At 40.7% G+C, this 20,101-nt stretch overlaps 1 protein-coding gene across 4 annotated transcripts in view; it reads left to right on the top strand.

Moving 5' to 3' along the window:
• Nucleotides 1-20,101, top strand: part of chm (lysine acetyltransferase chameau) — a 70,608-nt gene that overhangs the window by 42,491 nt on the left and 8,016 nt on the right. For 2 of the 4 annotated variants that reach the window (XM_022084252.2, XM_022084255.2), the window contains exon 8: nt 1,001-1,094. The exons of 1 other annotated variant lie outside the window; for it this stretch is intronic. In XM_022084252.2, coding sequence (XP_021939944.1) covers nt 1,001-1,094 — 94 coding nt within the window. Of the gene's footprint in view, nt 1-1,000; nt 1,095-17,527; nt 18,534-20,101 lie in introns of those variants that run through there. One more of the 4 variants, XM_022084272.2, reaches the window with a different exon arrangement.

The following is a 20,101-nucleotide window of genomic DNA, read 5'->3' as shown; positions in this document are numbered from 1 at the left end:
ATTTATAACTTGTGTTGGGCAAGGCCGTGGTCTAGGCAACACGGAGTTTTCCTCCGTGGCATCCCAACAATTACTCCATTCACACACAGAAGAAGGCAATGGCAAACCACTTCTGGATCATCTGCCAAGAACGTATATGAACAGGTCCCAGTCCGAGAAGAGAAAAGGATGGAAGGATCCTGTTCATATGGACCTGTCGTCAGACAGAACACTAAATAAATAATATAAATAATATTGTAATGTGTATACATAATTTTTAGTACATGCCTTTGGGATAGGCGTTTTTGTACACAAGAGAATCTATCAGTCATGAGGCTAGAATTTGTAACTGATAGGATGTCAGATTGTAATGAGAGATCTGAATGCACATCCGGGCGATATAAGTGATGAGACAATGGTCACATTTCATGAGGAACTGTATAATCGAATTTTCGACTCTACAAGACTCGTGAATGACCCATATACTCTACGTAATGTTCAAATATTCATCGCCCTGAAGCCGTATCTGACTCGTGTTCGTATGACGTATCTGACATGGTATGACATCAATTACCTAAGTTCTGAGTTAGTCACCGGACACCCCTATATTCGTCCATATGAGCTGTACTGAACCGGTTATAATACCATATTAACCTTTCACGTGGTTGACGTCTTTCGGATGTGGTCCTTGTCTCCCCTGCGTGTCTGTCTGATGATAGTCCAGCGGTAGCTTAGCCATTGGCGGTGTCTCCTTCGATGTGAAAGTTGAAATGCTTAAGGCCAGTTTCGTATGGTAAGGAAATCATAAGGTTCACTACTGTGTATACAGCCTCCAGCCGTGTTTGAGATCCATTTAATATTATCCTCCCATCTCTGCCTAGGTCCTTCTAGTGGACTTCTCATTTCAGGTTTCCCACCCAAAATTTTGTGCATATTTCTCATCTCCCCATGTGCGCTGACACGTTTATCTCATCCTTTTCACATACAGAAATATATTGACTTTCTTCTGTTTTTGTTCCAGGAAAAGAACTCCTTTCTAAACTACAACGTCTCTTGTATCCTCACACTACCCCCGTATCAGCGCCAGGGTTACGGTCGACTCCTGATTGACTTCAGTGAGTACAAACCCGTCAAAGTTCACGGGAATTAACCTTCTTTGTATGTTACTATTGGCCGTCTTTACATAGCTATAAGACCTCGTGTCTTTATATTTGATTTATCACGATGTTTCAGACGTAAAGGTCCTCATTTATCTCCGCAACTCTCTGAACTGCTGGCAGATTGTCCCAAATTCTTTAATTTAAGAGTTAAAATTATGTATGTCTAAATGTTTGAAACACTTCTTATATAATAATTAATACTGAGGTACTTTAGGTTCCACGCGACGGAATAAAATGTCACTATTAAATTTTCCTTCTTCGAAAATTAAAACCCGTTAATATTTCTGGAGAATTGTTTGGTGTTGTGGTTTGCCTTGGTTATTCTTAAAATGCGTATTTATCCGTGACAACGTAGTGTTCATTTTTACAGCCCATAATGCAAAGTGCTTATGGGACACCTCGTATATATTAATATCCAGTCCGGTTATTTAAATGTCACACCTTGTAATATGAAGGCAATTATCCAGACTTGGTTGCACATTTTCTAAGAACCCATTAGATCCATCCCGTTGTCTGTCCATCACTGGGTACTTTGCCATCCTGTTGCTACCCTTGACAGCTGAAACTAAGTTCTCGTGTGTCCAATATACTTAGAAAATGTGGCTTCCTACACATCCGTTGATCGTTTTCCTGGGAAAATGACGATCCAAGTTGGGTTATAACTTTGCTTCCGGGAAATTCGAACATAATACGTCTAGATATTCTTTTATTGACGTAATCACACGTGTGTTACGTTTTATCTGATAAGGAAACTAAGAATTTATTGGTTTTGTATTGGTTTAATATGCACTGGATTGAAAGAATAAAAATAGATATGTGGTGAAACGTCATGGAAATTACATTTGGAGGATCCAGAAGATTCCCTTGTGTTTAGTCGAAAAATTTTATCGCTGTGATAAAAATTTAAAGATTTTTTTTAAAAATGTTTAATAACTAGATTTGGAGCTTCACAATATGTACTGTTCCCCAAACACGTTAAGTGTGAGCATTAGGGAATATGTGAGAGTTGAAAAACATGTATCACGGATGGCAGATATGAGAAATGCTTGCAAATTTTTCAGTGGATAACCTGGAAAAAAAAAACCTTTCTAACATGTAGAATGAAAATAAATATTTCACCCATCCGCACCAACGTAAAAATGCTAAAGTGTCAGCTGATTCGTATGCAGTCTGTAAGCCGAATGTCCAAGAAACTGTTGATCGTGTTAGTACAAAGAGGAACGTATATCGCACGGATAAACTCGTACGTGCGTGTCATGTATTTCCCTTTGAAATTCCAAGAAATATCACCAGATGGTTAGGTTGGTGCCGTTATGTTGGCATTACAGCCGCAGTCAGGCGTTATATGTGCTGTCTTGCATAAAGGTGAATGAGTTCGCCATCTTGCTTACCAAGGGTTCGTAACGGACCTGCCTTAACTGATAATCCCAACTCAGCAGTTGCGAAACTCTTGAGGTATTCGAGGACCTGCCCTAGAATTTACGCTACGAACCGAGTACCTTATGAAGGACTGTTCATATGTGGACTGAGATCAGAACACGGGACCTCTCGAAAACTAAGTCCGAATTCGGATCTCAGCGTTTCGTGCAGTAGATTTGTGTATAGTGAATATAAAGATTAAGAGATCACGCTTTAAGCTTCGTATTTACTATGAAATGCATTAAAGCTTCGAACTATTTTTAATGTTTTTTTTGGTCGAAGTAAAAATTTCATTAGAACGTTAGTACAGTGGTATTAAACCTTTTTTGTTCGCGTACCCCCAGATATAATTTCCCTTGAACTTTGTACCCCCAAAGTTGTTGGTGTATAATTCAAGTTATACAAAGTAATCTACATCTAAAATAAATTAAATAAATTACATTACTGATTATTCAGTGTTTATCATAAAATAATATATATTTTTTTAAAATTTCACGTACCCCCTAAGATATTTTCGCGTACCCCCAGGTTGAATACCACTGGTCTAGTAGACCCTGATGATGTTGGCAGCAAACACCTGAGAAACGTCGGTCAGTTTCTACCAGACTACACTTTGCAAGATGCCAACTTCATCTGCATCAATACCATTCTTGAAAAGAAAAAAAAAGTGGTTTTGAAAGGGAAATTTCGCACCTGCAATTTGTGTAGTGTAATTAGCAGACATGGAAATATGGCGGAGTGTCACGGACTGGGATAATAAGTCCGCCATTGTTCGCAATTTGTGTTAGCTCCGCCCATACCACGTCATCGTAACAGCCGGTTAGCCACAATAATAACGAGAACTACCGCAATGACCAATTGAACGACAGGCACTTCGGCGCTGAAACCAGTGGTTGCTAACCCGATTTCCATCAGTACAATTAACACGTTCCTTTTCTGCTCGTTACGCGGGCAGAAGTGAATCCCGCCCCGAAGCTCTTATAAATTAAGAATTCAGTCCGTACCGCGAAGTAAACACCACTCTTCACCATTACAAAGATCAACTGGTTAACGCTGTTTAAGGAAATAATCGCTGTTTATAATGAGACACGCGCTACGTACCTAATATTTAAACAGAGAGTCCGTACCGCGAAGAAAACACAACTCTTAACCATTACAAAGATCAACTGGTTAACGCTGTTTAAGGAAATAATCGCTGTTTATAATGAGACACGCGCTACGTACCTAATATTTAAACAGAGAGTCCGTACCGCGAAGAAAACACAACTCTTAACCATTACAAAGATCAATTGGTTAACCCTGTTTAAGGAAATAATCGTTGTTTATAATGAGACACGCATTGCGTGCATTATATTTAAACAGAGAGTCCGTACCGCGAAGAAAACAACTCTTAACCATTACAAAGATCAACTGGTTAACGCTGTTTAAGGAAATAATCGCTGTTTATAATGAGACACGCATTGCGTACATAATATTTAAACAGAGAGTCCGTACCGCGAAGAAAACACAACTCTTAACCATTACAAAGATCAACTGGTTAACGCTATTTAAGGAAATAATCGCTGTTTATAATGAGACACGCGCTACGTACATAATATTTAAACAGAGAGTCCGTACCGCGAAGAAAACAACTCTTAACCATTACAAAGATCAACTTTTTAACTCTGATTAAGGAAATAATCGCTTTTTGAATCATACGAAACATAAATGCACTCTGCGGGCAGAACGTAAAGTTATTTACTATTAAAGGAGGTGGTATTTCGTCATGAAACAGTTGTTTTTTGGACCCATAAGGGATGAAAGAGGATGCTGGGGACAATTGTTTCGTGAGTAGATTCATAATTTTTATACTTTAACAAATGTTAGTGTGATTAAAAGAAGATCTTGTAATCATTGAGATTCTTACGACGAGAGGTTAGGATTATAGAGGACTTGGAATGGACTTAATTTTGAATATAATTTATTTATAGGATTTGGGGTTTTCACGGAGGTGAGTCTGAAGATGGCTGTCTTCTGGGTGGTAGCTCCGTGTAGTCTGGTAGAAGTTTACCGACGTTTCAGAGGTCCTTGCTGCCTCCGTGATTAGAATGTCAGTAAACTTGTACCAGACTACACGGAGCTACCACCCAGAAGACAGCCATCTTCAGATTATTTGTAATTTCTTTTCGGAAGAAGGTTATATTTTTGAGCATTCTTGAACATTATTAACAGCGACAATACTGGATATGATGGCGGTAATAATAATAATAATAATAATAATCATCTGTTTCCAAAATCCATCTTTGTATCACCTTCAATTCTTTAATTCAACGCATTTGTACGAACAGTAGTAACAGCCATTTCTTCTCTGGAATGTGCTACAAGTAGCAAGGCCCCCCCCCCCCTCCCCCAGTAATTTCTAGAAGAGAAAAGACCAGTTCTTCGGGTTTCGTCGTATTTTGAAGAATTCAGTCCGATGTATAAAAAAAAAGTCAGCTGTCAATGGTGTAGTGACATGCGATTACCTGCCATGTGCCTCGCTCCTTTACAGACCCAAAATTGGAAAATTTTATTTTCAAAAACTCACAGTTACTCTGGTGGCCAAAAAAGAGTTCCCGTTTTTGTGAAAAACAGGTTTCATCGCCGTGTTCACGAAAGCTCGTCCTGAGCTGTTCATTCCATCCTGCCCCCGTCACACTCGTCTCGTCTTAGATTAATTTTAATATTATCCTTCCATCTACGCCTAGGTCTACCAAGGGGACTGTTTCTGTTGAGGTTTTCGGACAGTTGTTTTGCTACGTGTTTCTACCGCTCACGGTTGGTGCGTAGACATTTGATGGTAACGGATTACGAGACTTTTGGGATATTTATGAATGTTGCGTTTACTATTTAAAATATTTCCCCGTCATTTTTGACGGGCAGTTTGCTGGTATTTTTAGAATTGTTAAATGTAGGAAGTTAAAGGTCGGCCGGACATGTAGAATGCATACAATACAATGTTTGCAAGAAATAAGAGACATTTGCATACTGAGACGTTTAAGGTGAAACGCCTTATAGCGGTCATAGAGGCGTTGAGACAGATACACGTGGAAAGTTTTAGTCGGATGACGTAATGAAAGGAAACCACGTGAAAAACTATGGCAATCACTGGAGGATGATATTAAAATGAATCTCAGAGGACTGGGATGGACCGGATGTATCTGGTTTAAGATCGGGAACCGTGACAGGCTTTTGTGAACGCGGTGATGAACCTTTTTGTTCCCATAGAGGACGAGGAATTTCTTGACTAGCTAAGCGACTGATAGCTTGTCAGAGTTTTTCAAGGAGCGTCCTTCAACATGGAGGCGTTTCTCATGTATTCACATGTCAAAAGTTGGACGATGAAGGTCCCAGGCCGTATAAAGGTTGGTCTCCCTGCTTTTCCGCTGTTCAAATATGCAACTTCCGGTACACGTGGCTTTATCAACAGGAGACAAGTCTCGACTCTTATCGATATCTTGCGATGTGAGCGTCATTTTCAGTCTGTCTGAACAAACTAAATGATTAAGGTACTTGCTACTGATTTTCGTCTTCAATTTTTGTCTGTACTGACTCCACAGAGCAGAGTCCGTCCTTAGAAACTGACTGTCGCTCAGCTGGTCATATCTCCCACATTCTGCGAAACATAAAATGTAATTTCCTTGTTCACAAGAGTTCAGCACTGTTGCTTTTCCTCAGCCACTCCACATCTATTTTCCTTGATATCCTTTTTAATATTATCCTCCCATCTCCCTTCGTGTTTTGTAACTAAAGTTTTGTACGCATTTCTCATCTACTCTTTAATTAGTGAGTTTAAGTGTTTTTTATCACCCTGTAGCAGTTATATGTTGGCAGGTGGCGCCTCTTGTAGCCGCGAACAACACATGGTGCCTTTTCTTTATATAATGTCTACATTTTTTTTTAATTCCAAGAATTCAGAAATTATTTATGGACAAGGGAAACTTATGCATAATTCATGTTTTGTGATTACGCTGTAAATACAGGGTGTATATACAATTACTTCGTTGAAAAGAAACTATTGAATAACAGATAGGAAATATTGCTGGAACAAGGTTTCAGATATACCACAACTGTCTTTCGTAAGTCATTTCTCGAGTAACAGTACTGGGCCTACCTCAGCCTGCAGGCACACTACCCGCAATGATCTGCTTCTCATAACGTTCGATAAGTTCTGTTCCTGACGCACGTGGTTTTTGTAACATTGGAGGTAAACACGTGTTCTAGACTTTGGTGGGCTTTTTCTTACATACTTTGCCCCTGTAAAGTTTACTCCGGTTCTAAGAACCCTTTTAAGCCAAAGCTCGTCTAAATAATGTTTAAAAAATTTAGCTGTTTAGGTTATCGATTCGTTACTCTGCTAATTACTTGCTTAGTTCGATGTAGAGTTAAAACCAAAAGTGATTCTGTCAGAACGGTGGGGCTCCATATAATATTTAAAAAGGCGATGGACGAGGACATGAGAGTTTTCTTACTTCCTTTAAACCGACCGCATCAGCAGGCGGTTTTCCCAAACCCTTCGGATCGATATCGATTATCGAAACACCGTTACAATTCCTTGCCTCAAATAAAACACAGAACTTCACTATTACAAAGATCAAATCGTTAACGCTGTTTAAGAAACTAATCGCTGTTTATAATGAGACACGCGCTACGTACATAATATTTAAACAGAGAGTCCGTACCGCGAAGAAAACACAACTCTTCACCATTACGAAGATCAACTGGTTAACACTGTTTAAGGGGAAAACATTCTGATTTTCTTAGTCATACGACACTCATAAACACACTGTCTGAGGAAAAATGCAGTTTCTGATTTCTTAAAGCAGGTGGTACATATATTTACCGCTGAGACTCCAAGAATTAATCAGCGAAACGTGTCGTCAGAATAATACGAGGGAGTGTAAAAACTAAGGGGGAATATTGGAACAGTTTTCGTTGTGCGATTGGCAACACTGCTAGGCCTAGTCAGTCTATATCTCAAGGTCAGGCCGTGGCTTGCTGCGAGTGTGGTTCAGTTGCGCTGAGTTTAGCGTTTGAGGTTTGCACGAAGGGAGAACAACATTAATGCCCAGTGTTTCGGCAATTTCCGCGAGAGTTGAGCACGCTCCATGTTCTGTTCGTTTGTGGATGTGGACGGGCGTCCTTACGCTTTTAAACACTTCGATCCACTTGTATGTGCTTCAGTCTGGCAAGTAGCTCTGTCCGTACTCACAGCTGATTATCGATGGATCCATGCCACTTTCATTCCATTTATACCGCATAAAGCACAATTTTGGAAGTTACTTGTTATTACGCCCTGATGATGGAAGCAGTAAACACCTCTGAAAGCTCGGTAAACGTCTACCAGACTACACGGCTCAAAATCCTTCAAGACGCCCATTTTTATACTCGTCACTGTGAGAACCTGAAGAAATGAAATCGTCTTTACAGGGTGTCCAAAAAAATGTATACCCATTGCATACGTTAGCACTGTATATACATCTTTTTGGTACACCCTGCATTTTCGTCGTTTTTATTTTCAGGTAAGCAACGAGCAGCATCTGGTTAGTGAATTTCTCTCTCTCTCTCTCTCTCTCTTTCGTGGAAACCGGGTTATCTGTTCGGTCTGCAAGTTGCGTGAGTCTTCCAATTCCTTTAATTATGTGTCATTGTGCGTGCGTGTGGATGTTCGACGTAAATATTTCATAAGAACATGCCCACTGTATAAATTATATGATATTCAGTCAGGCTCTTAGGTTCTCTCTCGTTTTCGTCTTATCTGCTCCAGTAGCCCTCATTGTCTGTTTGAAGTACACCGAAGCAGTTTCAGCTGGGCGTCACACGACAGAGTGTTTCTCATGAAATGTTAGATCTAACTACTCCTGCTGTGTATTTCAGTGTATTTTCGAAAAATATTTTATCAGTTGCAATAATATTCATGAATCATCAAGTCCATTAGGATATGCGTTTTAAATCTTTTACGTCGACTGAATACAATTAAGTTTATCAAATCTAAAAGTTCTTGACGGTGATGAGTCATTTGAATAAATATTTTCTTGGATATTAACCATCGTCTAGTAAATAAAATATAAAACGTAAAACGACGTTGGAACCTGAAGACGGAGATAGAGCCTCATCTCCGAAACGTCGTTTTACGTTTTATTTACTAGACGATGGTTAATATCCAAGAAAATTTTTATTCAAATGACAATTAAGTTTCCTTAGGCCCTCAGCCTGAGATTCTAGTGTTTCGGAGACTGTATTTGGCTCCATCATCAGTGGTGGAGGCAATTCTCAAGACCAGTGATCATCCGGTAAGGTTTTATTTGCACGGATGACATTGCGTTTGGAAGACACGTGTGTTCCGAGTTAATTTAGGAGATTGGTTGGTGGCATCTCTCGTTTCGTCAGCCTGTGGAATTAAAATCGGTGATATAAAGCAGAATGTTGAAAGCTTGTTTTCTCCTTTATCCTTTGGAGAGACGCCATTGAAAGCAAATGAGATGATGAAGCTTGCTTTTAATAACTCTGACTGAACACAGTCTACTGTGGAGAGTAGCGACGCTATTTTTAAGTTGCTGTTCTACAGAAGGAATTTACTGCTCGTCGTATGTATTTATGTACGTTAAGTACTGCAGTTGAGGAAGGTCGCGGATCCAGGCAGACAGGAAGAGAGAGGCGATTACAAACGAAAGTCTGTTCAGTAAATGCTGGTTCGAAGGCCTCGCAACATAATTTCGTCTTGTATTGGAATCGAATCTCAAAATTATATCGGCGTCGACAGAGTGAGATGAGTCTAGCCCCAATTTGTCTTTGCACTCTAAAGTGTATTACGAGTTTTAATTATTATTATTATTATTATTTAGTGTTCTGTCTGAGGACAGGTCCATATGAACAGGATCCTTCCATCCTTTTCTCGGACTGGGACCTGTTCATATACGTTCTTGGCAGATGATCCAGAAGTGGTTTGCCATTGCCTTCTTCTGTGTGTGAATGGAGTAATTGTTGGGATGCCACGGAGGAAAACTCCGTGTTGCCTAGACCACGGCCTTGCCCAACACAAGTTATAAATTCGGGCACCGCCGGGAATCGAACCCAAGACCCCAGGATTACAAGGCCAGCGTTCTAACCGCTAGACCACCTCATCTTATTATTTATTTAGTGTTCTGTCTGACGACAGGTCCATATGAACAGGATCCTTCCATCCTTTTCTCTTCTCGGACTGGGACCTGTTCATATACGTTCTAGGCAGATGATCCAGAAGTGGTTTGCCATTGCCTTCTTCTGTGTGTGAATGGAGTAATTGTTGGGATGCCACGGAGGAAAACTCCGTGTTGCCTAGACCACGGTCTTGCCCAACACAAGTTATAAATTCGGGCACCGCCGGGAATCGAACCCGAGACCCCAGGATTTTAATTGCGAAAGGAAATATTTCGCTTTTCTATCTCACTGCAACGTAGGAACGTAGATTATTTTTTTTACAAATATTCGCGGCGCGCCAGAAATCTTGTGGTTGTACACCGGTTCCGGAACGTTGCTCTGAACTAATTACACATCTGAAACTTGTAATCCATATTTTTATTGCCCCGAGTCCGGGGTTTTTGTGCGTGACGAGTAATTTTTATGGTCTCAGCAGAGCGTGTTCATAAAGAGAAAATGTATTTTATGGGATGTTTCATCTTTAAATGTTGGAAGTTTCCTCTGCGTCTGAAAATTCCCCCGTCGTGAAGACCAGGTATTTGTTGACTAGCTGAGCGACCGTGAGATTTTGAACAAGGCTTGTGTTTTCGATGGAAAATTTTGTAGTTATTATACGCGTTGAACAGACAATAACAACACCAATGAATGGCTATATCGTTATAAAATATATCGAAATCGTGTCACAGACTTGTAACTTGTCTGTTCCGGTCTCAGCTCCGGTGTACTTTTGTTCTTCCTACACGAACATTATCCGTCTCCTTCCTGCTGACTTTATCATGTCACGTGACAGTTCAGTAAATTTTAATGGCAGGTGCATCCGCACTTGCAAGACTAATGCAACGTAATTAAATATCTGTGTCATTTATCAAGTCGTTAATGAGGTTCGTATTATCTGATTATTACGATCAAATGATGTCATTTGTTTGTCTGTTCAATGCCAGAACCGACCCTTAAGTCTGTTTTCGTGTTTTATTCTCATTATTTTTGACAGAATACGCTAAATTATTATCTTGAAGAGAATACTATATCTTTATTAAAATCTCTTTTGGTCAAACAATTTTTTATATATAATTTCTTGAAGTTCTCTGTTACAGATCTTCTGGAAGTTTGTGAAAGGTCTTTTGGATGTGTTATTTTTATACAGACCGAAGCTTTCCTTCTCTTAATATCTTTCGTGTTATGGACCGTATTTTTAAAAAAACTCATTGGTGCATATATTTTATATTATTATTATTTAGTGTTCTGTCTGACGACAGGTCCATATGAACAGGATACTTCCATCCTTTTCTCGGACTGGGACCTGTTCATATACGTTCTTGGCAGATGATGCAGAAGTGGTTTGCCATTGCCTTCTTCTGTGTGTGAATGGAGTAAGTGTTGGGATGCCACGGAGGAAAACTCCGTGTTGCCTGGACCACGGCCTTGCCCAACACAAGTTATAAATCTGAGCACCACCGGGAATTGAACCCGAGACCCCAGGATTACAAGGCCAGCGTTCTAACCGCTAGACCACCTCATCTTATTATTATTTAGTGTTCTGTCTGACGACAGGTCCATATGAACAGGATCCTTCCATCCTTTTCTCTTCTCGGACTGGGACCTGTTCATATACGTTCTTGGCAGATGATGCAGAAGTGGTTTGCCATTGCCTTCTTCTGTGTGTGAATGGAGTAAGTGTTGGGATGCCACGGAGGAAAACTCCGTGTTGCCTGGACCACGGCCTTGCCCAACACAAGTTATAAATCTGAGCACCACCGGGAATTGAACCCGAGACCCCAGGATTACAAGGCCAGCGTTCTAACCGCTAGACCACCTCATCTTATTATTATTTAGTGTTCTGTCTGACGACAGGTCCATATGAACAGGATCCTTCCATCCTTTTCTCGGACTGGGACCTGTTCATATACGTTCTTGGCAGATGATGCAGAAGTGGTTTGCCATTGCCTTCTTCTGTGTGTGAATGGAGTAATTGTTGGGATGCCACGGAGGAAAACTCCGTGTTGCCTAGACCACGGCCTTGCCCAACACAAGTTATAAATTCGGGCACCGCCGGGAATCGAACCCGAAACCCCAGGATTACAAGGCCAGCGTTCTAACCGCTAGACCTCCGTGGATATATTTTATATATACAATTAAAATTGTGGGTTTGTGTATAATCGCTTACCCCTTGAGACTAGGAAGATATTCCGAAATTTGATTTGACTTTTTCACGGCGGTGAGTCTGATGATTGCTGTTTTCTCGGTTGTTGCGCCGTGTAATCTGATGGAGGCAGAAAGTACCTCTGAAACGTCGGTAAACTTCTACCAGACTACACGACGCAATAACCCAGAAAACCATCTCCATCGTCAAAACACGAAAACCTGCCCTGGGTTCGTGTCTTGGCTAAGGTTGTGTTTTGTGGATTTTTATCGATACTTATCGATACTTATCGAATAGTCAGACCTATGATAAACTTTTGGGCATTGGAGATTGGTAAGAGATATAAGCATTTGTTGAATTTCTCTGCATAAACATGCGCGAACTTTGGTAATCGCTGAGTAGAATCAGTAGATATCATTTGCATTGAAGTTGAAGGCGAAACGTTAGTAGTAGTGATTTACAAGGCTACTCAACGTCATGGACCAGATGTCAGTTTGAATTTTTTACCTGAAATGTGATGCTGGATGTGTCTTCCTTTGCATGAGTAGTATACCAACTCGTTAATTATGTTTTTTACGTAATTCTGTTGCATGCTAGATGATTTTTTATGCGTGCAGGTTTGGGCTCGCGTGCTTTTGATTCGCTCCCTTGTTCCGTCAGGTTGAGTAGAGGAAACCCGAATTCGTAGAGGTTTGGTTCTGAGAAGGAAAATATAATTTTATATCTGTTTGATTAATTTTTTTTTTCGTTTCTCAGTAGTACCTGCATTTCGGCTACTCTTTAACGCTGTTATTGGCTGTTTTATTAAGAAACGAACTTGTATCTAACTATCGATAACCTTTTATCTAAACAAAATTATGTACGTTTTGAGTTTACACATTCTTTGAATTTATTTTTGGAGAACATTAAATTGAATGTTGTAGGATTTTTGAGTCCGAAAATCTCATGTCTTCTGGGTTGTATCGCCGTATAGTCTTGTAGAAGTTTACCATCGTCAGGAGGCAGCAATGACCTCTGAAACGTCGGTAAACTTCTACCAGGCTACACGGCGGGAATCGAAGTCAAGCCGACTGTAATTAGAAATTAAGAGTTTATGGTGGAGTACGAAGACGCAGTCGATCAGTCCATAAATGTCGGGAGTGACTGAAGAAAACTGCAAGTTCCTCAGGCATAGCAGATCTCCAGTTCCACGGTCTGGTCGAGAATCAGACGTTTTACCCCTAAGCTAACCTTTCAACATTAGTATCACGTCCGACTTTTAATATGCCTTTATTTTCACTTCAAATACCAGTGGTAACTATATATACCACCTGTTTCAACACTCAGTAACTGTGAATGTTGTCCACACGTGGTGTTTATGGTTATTTCTTAAGCATTAAGTACTTTTGTGTTTTTGTAATGGTTAAGCGTTGTGTTTTCTTGGCGGTACGGACTGAATTCTTAAGTATTATTTAGATGGGCTTGAGGCTTCGAAGGTTAAAAAGCTTTGCCTCGGGAAGTTACACACACGTGGCGCGATCGAATAATCATGACGGAACAAATGAGTATCTGCGTGCGTTCTACGTCACATCGATAAGTGCGTTGTCATGACTACTATATGCATACACGCTGACAGGATTGTGTCTGTCGCTGGGCGGAAGGAATATTTTGTAAACTCGGCTCTGTTCGGTTGATTCGTTGTTCCGGGTACCGCGAAAACACTTTGAGTTTGCTAAAGATTACCCAAGCGTAATTAGAGGTCATTGCTGCCACCAGACTGACATGGCTCTAAGACCCGGCCACGAGAACCTGGGATCTCATTTTAATATTATCACGAAGTAACTTGTAGATGTTGGTCTTCAAGGTTGAAGTGGATTGAAGTATATGGATCCGGTATATTCCTCTGAAACGTTGATGTCTGCGTGACGTCTTCACCACAAATGTAATAGGCCACGGGAACGACGAAGCTTCGTAGAGGGTGGGTGCACTTTTCCAGGAGAATAAAACAGCCGAAACGTGAAAGCTACGTCCATCTGTTACCGAAAAATATCGATTCTGTATAAACATTTTTGGTTGAAGACCTGAGGGAAACCAGTTAGGTTATCGTGTTACCTGAAGATGTCAGGCTTCTGGGATGTAACACCTTGTACTCTGGTAGATATTGACCGGTATTTGAGAGGTGCGTGCTGCCTCCATCGTCGTCAGAAGACTGCAGTGTTTTTCTGGTGGCTTGGTGGTATGAGAACCTCCATTGCCGCGTATTGATCGTTACCAAAGGTTGCGTAAAATCCTCTGGAACTCACCCTGTCTGCGTGTAGCATCGTACATAATGTCGCCGTCAACATTGACAATATGGAAAACTTGGAAATGTTTTGGCGGAGGGGGGTAGAAGTTTGAAATTAAGTTTCGTTGTCCGACCCCCCCCCCCCCCCGCCCTTTGTTACTGCGTAGTCACCCTATCCACTGCAGTATAGGGCGTGGCGTGACGTCATACTCATTGAAGCAGCCGTCGTCCGTGCGTTTCTCGTGCTCGGGGGTTCAATGCGCCACTAAGGTCTCGCCGCATCGATCCCGAACTGCGTCTTCCTTCCACCCCCTACCCCAGCCTCCGTCCCGTCATCTTCTCCTCTTGTACTCCGCGGTTGAACATGCATAGGTGTAGCTGGGACAACGCCCTGACCTCAAAAAATTGTCCCAGTTTGATCTCCGTCGTCTAGGTCTCCCCGCTGATTGGATTCTTTTAAGTCTGGATCGGTCAAGTCGTGGTCACGTACGTCGCGGATTTTAAAGCGTGAAGTTATGGTTAAAAAATGTATTTCGTGTCGCATCTTAAGAATCGAAGATTAAAATTCAAAAAACAAAAAAAAAAAAAGTGTGATTTTATGACTGTGAAATTTTGTCTCCAATTTTTAACCCTTCGGAAAAGAGTTGTAAATATGTGAGGTCGCTTACTTCTGGCATTTAATTATTCTGTTGTTTGTCCGTCTAATCAGAATTCATATTTAAAATTTACAATTAAGATAATTAAAATATCATATATAAGTTTATAATTTTAACTTTTACGCCTGAAGATGGTTTATATAGAAACCGAAACATGTTGTAAAAAAGATGTTCCAATTGTAAATCGATTGTTCGATGAGGAACATAAAATGATATTTTAATTATCTTAATTGTAAATTTTAAATATGAATTGTGATTAAACCGAATAATTAATTAAATTTCACAATATGACGCAACCATATCATCTTCTGGCATTTAATAACCCTTCATTTATGCCTGCAGTATTTTAAAGTTTCTTAAATTCTCACTGTAAACAGCGTTAAACATTTATCTTCGTAATAGTAAAGAGTTGTGTTTTCTTTGCGGTACGAACTGAATTCTTAAATGTTATTACGTTTAGTTTTTTTTCTTCAGGGGGGTCACCCTGAATTTTTTTATAAATATTTTTATACAATTATACTTAGAATATGTTAAGCTAATAATTATACAGATAAGAATAATGACATTTGTTTGTGCACGTGTGTTTGTGTTCCACGTTCTGATGGCTGTATAATTACCATCACGTTTAAAACTTTTCTTTTCTAATTTGTATCTTGGTTGGTACTCAATTATAAACGCGGAAACAAATTTTAATTACTTTATAATAAATAATAAGAGCTTTAATTAGGCTAATAACTTCAGCTAGGTAGCGTTTTATGTGCTGGTTCCATGGTACGAGCTCTACCCTACCTGCAGAGTGATCCCGGAGATTAGGGGACTGATTTTCAGTGATGTAAGTCCTATTAAGGTGAAGGAGTAATGTTCGCTGTAGAATTAGGTATTTGAGTCATAAGTTTCACATTAATTCCAGTGTCAAACAGTACAGTACAGGCTACACACTGGACGATCGAAGTTCGATCCCCGGCACAACGTTCTGACCTGTTTTGGGGCCCACCGGATGTGAAACTAGCCATTCTCTTCAAGGTATTACCGAGATTTAGAAAACGTTGAGTTACACCTCCACTCCACCCCGTCTGTATGACGTGATGCTTAGTTAACTCTTTAAAACAGTGGTAACTATATGTACCAGCAGTTTTTAACATTGAGTGTATTATTTAACGTGACATTATATTCGTTTCATTTAAGGGTCTTTCGGCGGTGTGTAGGTTGTAACATTGTATGGACTTCAGCTCGGAAGATAGAGGCGGTATGTTCCTTAGTCCACACAGCGTTACAAGCCAGAAAACCAACCATTTTTTTAAAAAAATTCATGATGAAAATTCACAGCATTTATTCTTAAGTGATTGAATCACGAAAAGTGATTGGTTGTAAGTGTGGCACGCATGTGGAAGGCGTTTTTCAGTACTTAGGATAGTATGAAATTGAGTCGTCTCCAAGTTTCTTTCGAGGATGAGACTACGTTGAAAGGAAATTTCTCGAACAGCTGAATAACTATGGGCGATTATACCTCCGTAGCTTCTGGTGATGACAAATTCAGCATCTGGAGTTGTGATCTTTGCTGACGGATTTAAGAAAAACACCACCCCTTCAGTACGATGTGTTACTTTCTGTTAACTTTTGGGGGGGGGGGGTTGCCTTTGGAGGTGATGGTAGAATTTGCGAAGCACAACATCACTAATGGCCTTTAAAATAAGATTCCAGAGAGCGGCGTTGAGGGTTTTAGACACGTGTGAAGGGGAGATGCACCATTGGCTGTAGATCCAGTCGACAGCTGCGTTAAGTCACTTTGCAGTGGGATAATGGAGGTTAGGTTCCACGTCTTCTTAATATCCATTAAACCCGCTGTGGATTACTTGTTATGGACACTGTGGTAAATAGATTGAACTCGTAGTCGGATATTGTATTTCTGTCATCCAGCCCCGAGATCGTTGGTGTACCTACAGTCTGATTTTTTAATGGTGGCCGTTGAATTGCGCATTGCGGGGAAAAAGTGGGGCACTCTCCCTTCACCTACTCCTTCACTTTCAAATGAGGCATTTCTAAATAGCCTGAATTGTGGAGTTGTTAATTTTAAAATATTATATTTTTGTGGCCAGGAATGGTGTGGCTAATCGTTTGGTTCTGATTACGTAATTGCGGAGTTTCACCGTACGTCAGTTTGATTGGAAAAAATCTACGAAAAACGACATTTTAAATTCTTTGGAATCTCTGGGACTGTGATATTGGAAATGTATGTGAGAGGAACAGGTTTTGAATGTCTGATGTTTCGTTGAATGCGTTTATGGTACGTTTAATTTGGCACTGGTCCGCCATCACAGCCATGACCGATCTTCCTTTCCTGGAACCAAAAAACAGGTCAGTAATTTGGAAGTCTCTTGGACTCGACTTTCCTAGATAAGCTGTGTAAAATGTTGAATTATTCCAACGTTTCGGCAAACGTTGTTGCCATCTTCACGGCTAATGTTTTTGTGGTGGCCTCCAAGTATTGTTTCCATCGCCTGAATTCTCGCGGCATTAGTAAGTGTTAATGGAGAAGTAGTCTTGTGGGTCCCTCCTCCATATGTGGGCGATGAGACAGACGATCGTTATACAGCCATGAGAACCTGAAACCTCGCCTAATTATGTAGAAATTCGGTGATTTTTAACCATAAATCGCTTAGGGCGAGTGTGAGCATGTCTCCGGGGCTGTTCACTGCCAGTTCTCTTACAACAGTCGCGACGTAAATGCGCGCCGACGGCTTGGCCCAGTGTGGAGTGAGAGAGAGAGAGAGAGCGGGGATCAATACTCTGCACATCCCCTCTCCAGTGTCGGATCCTCTTCCGCATATTCGCCGCACTCGACTTCACTGGCCCAGTTAAGTACACTTCTTGGGCGCTGTAATAGACACACCCTGTATATAGCCTTTGAATTTTTCACGAAATAAAGTTAATGTAGTGTGTATATTACTGAACTGTGATTTTATGACCTGAAGGCGTCGAACGTTGTATTTTGGGAACATTTACAGGAGATTCATAGCGTTTTGAACACCTACCATGAATGCATGCTACAGGAGCGTATTCGTGACCTCGGAACTGTGGGGTCACTGGTCAGCTTGATGTTTTTTGTCGATTCGAGTGGTCTGCAGTCGGTAGAGGTGACGTGGTGTCCGAGGAAACCGTGAAGTTGCTCATATTGGCTCGCTGTCATGCGGCTTTGATATTCAAATGAGTTCAACACACGCCTTCTACAGCATGTCACACCAGGTGAATTGGAGTGGCTCAGAGCTTTAAGTTAGTTGGCGTGGCCTCTCGGTTCAAGGTGCGTGCTGTTGCCAGACGCGTCCGTGTTTTTCTAATGAACACAGTCAGTTGATATAAGTGAATCGCTCTAAGGCCTTCAGCTTCGCACACATAGGAAATTGAGCAAGGTCTAACTGCATTTGGTAGGGATTTATAAATTGTATTTGGTTTCATTCTTTGATTTGTTTCGCTATTAAAATATAGCCCTGTTTGTCTCAGTACTTCTAAATAACTCTAGAACGGACGAACACATATTCATTAACTCTGATATTCAGAAGTTTTTAGTAAGTTTTGTGTGCATATACAAATTTTGATTGAAATCAGACAGTAATAACTATTATTTTACATGAAGGCAGACGTAATTTTTAGCGGTCCGATGGTAATCTGTGTATCTTTGTTAGGTTGGGTTAGGTTAGATTAGGTTAGGTTGGGTTAGGTTAGATTAAGTTAGGTTAGGTTGGGTTAGATTGGGTTAGGTTAGGTTAGGTTTGGTTAGATTGCGTTAGGTTAGGTTAGGTTGGGTTAGATTAGGTTGGGTTAGATTAGGTTAGGTTAGATTAGGTTAGGTTGGGTTAGGTTAGATTAGGTTAGGTTGGGTTAGATTGGGTTAGGTTAGGTTGGGTTAGATTGGGTTAGGTTATGTTAGGTTTGGTTAGATTGGGTTAGGTTAGGTTAGGTTTGGTTAGATTGGGTTAGAATAGGTTGGGTTAGGTTAGATTAGGTTAGGTTGGGTTGGGTTAAAAATCAAACTTTACTTTCAGGCGAATTCGAATTGTAACTCTATGCGTGCATTTCACAACTTGTTTTATTTATTATCCCAACTTGGCAATGATCAAAATGTTTTTTACCCGTCTAACAGATGAATTAAATCCTTTGCAAAGGTTTTGTGTACTGTTTTGAAAATAAAATCGATATCTTTAAAGGAAACTTGATAAATTTACTCAAGCATCGTTGGTCGTGACGTCACATGCGTCATGGCGTGGCGTAACATTGCGCAATCCACCACCGGAAAGGGCAATAGACGACTTTCGCGATGTGTTCAGGTGAAGACGTGGTTTTGATCATTGTTTTTTGATGGCTGATGGTATGACTTGTGACGGTCTATGTTACGCGACGAAGGGCAACCTCCAAATGGTGGGGCTTTCGTGTACGGGTTCTGATGTCCATAGACGATGTGGAATTTCCTAAGAAGTACCTCACTTCTCCGAAAAAAGTTTTGCGAATTTGCCGCAGTCCAGTGTCCATAAAATAGTTTAAATAATGATTTTTTTTTAAATTTTAAAATTATAATTTATGAACTATGACTTTTAATGGTTGAATATCACTGTTACTACCTAGTTTGGTAGATATTGACCGACGTTTTAGAGGAATCATCGTCACATTTATGATGCGGTTGAAGATGATGTTCTTCTGGGTAATGTCGCCGGGTATACACGACGTCAGGACAGAGCTACGTCGTCAGCATGTCATGAGGTGATTGCGCCAGGCTTGGCTTTAGTGGTGCAAGCATTTTGAGGCTGGTCGTTGCCTCCAGTGTCGCTGCAGGTACCGACCTTAATCACCAAGGTCGCCAGATCGCAAAGACTTTTCACTACGTATCACTTTCGTCTTCTGCAGTACCAGCCGGATTGCCCTGATGCATCTTTGACGAATTGTCTTCAACCGCGGGAGATTTGTGACGACGACTTATACGATGAATGCCTTCTGGGTTTTGCGTCGTGTAGTATGGTAGAGACTGAACATCGTATCGGAGGTCCCTGCTGCCTCCATCATCAGGACTCATCGCCGTGATGTTGATGACAGAAAATACCTCTGATTTCTACCTGGCTACGCAGTGGAACATCCAAAAAGAACTCCGTTTCCGTGATGAGATTTTGAGATGTTGGGGGCTGAATGACCTCACCTGGATTCGATTTCGTATAGGGGATGGAATTTTTGTCCTCGCAACTGCGTCCAGGGCGAAACTGGGGCCCAGCCAGACCCCTCTTCAAAATTATACAGAGAGATC

Source organism: Zootermopsis nevadensis, unplaced genomic scaffold (genome assembly GCF_977971745.1).
Source record: "Zootermopsis nevadensis isolate Lab colony 2312 unplaced genomic scaffold, Znev_1.0 Znev_ptg000031l, whole genome shotgun sequence".
In the NCBI taxonomy this organism is placed as follows: Eukaryota; Metazoa; Arthropoda; class Insecta; order Blattodea; family Termopsidae; genus Zootermopsis; species Zootermopsis nevadensis.
Note: the sequence above shows the minus strand (reverse complement) of the source record. Positions and strands in the feature narration are given on the sequence as shown.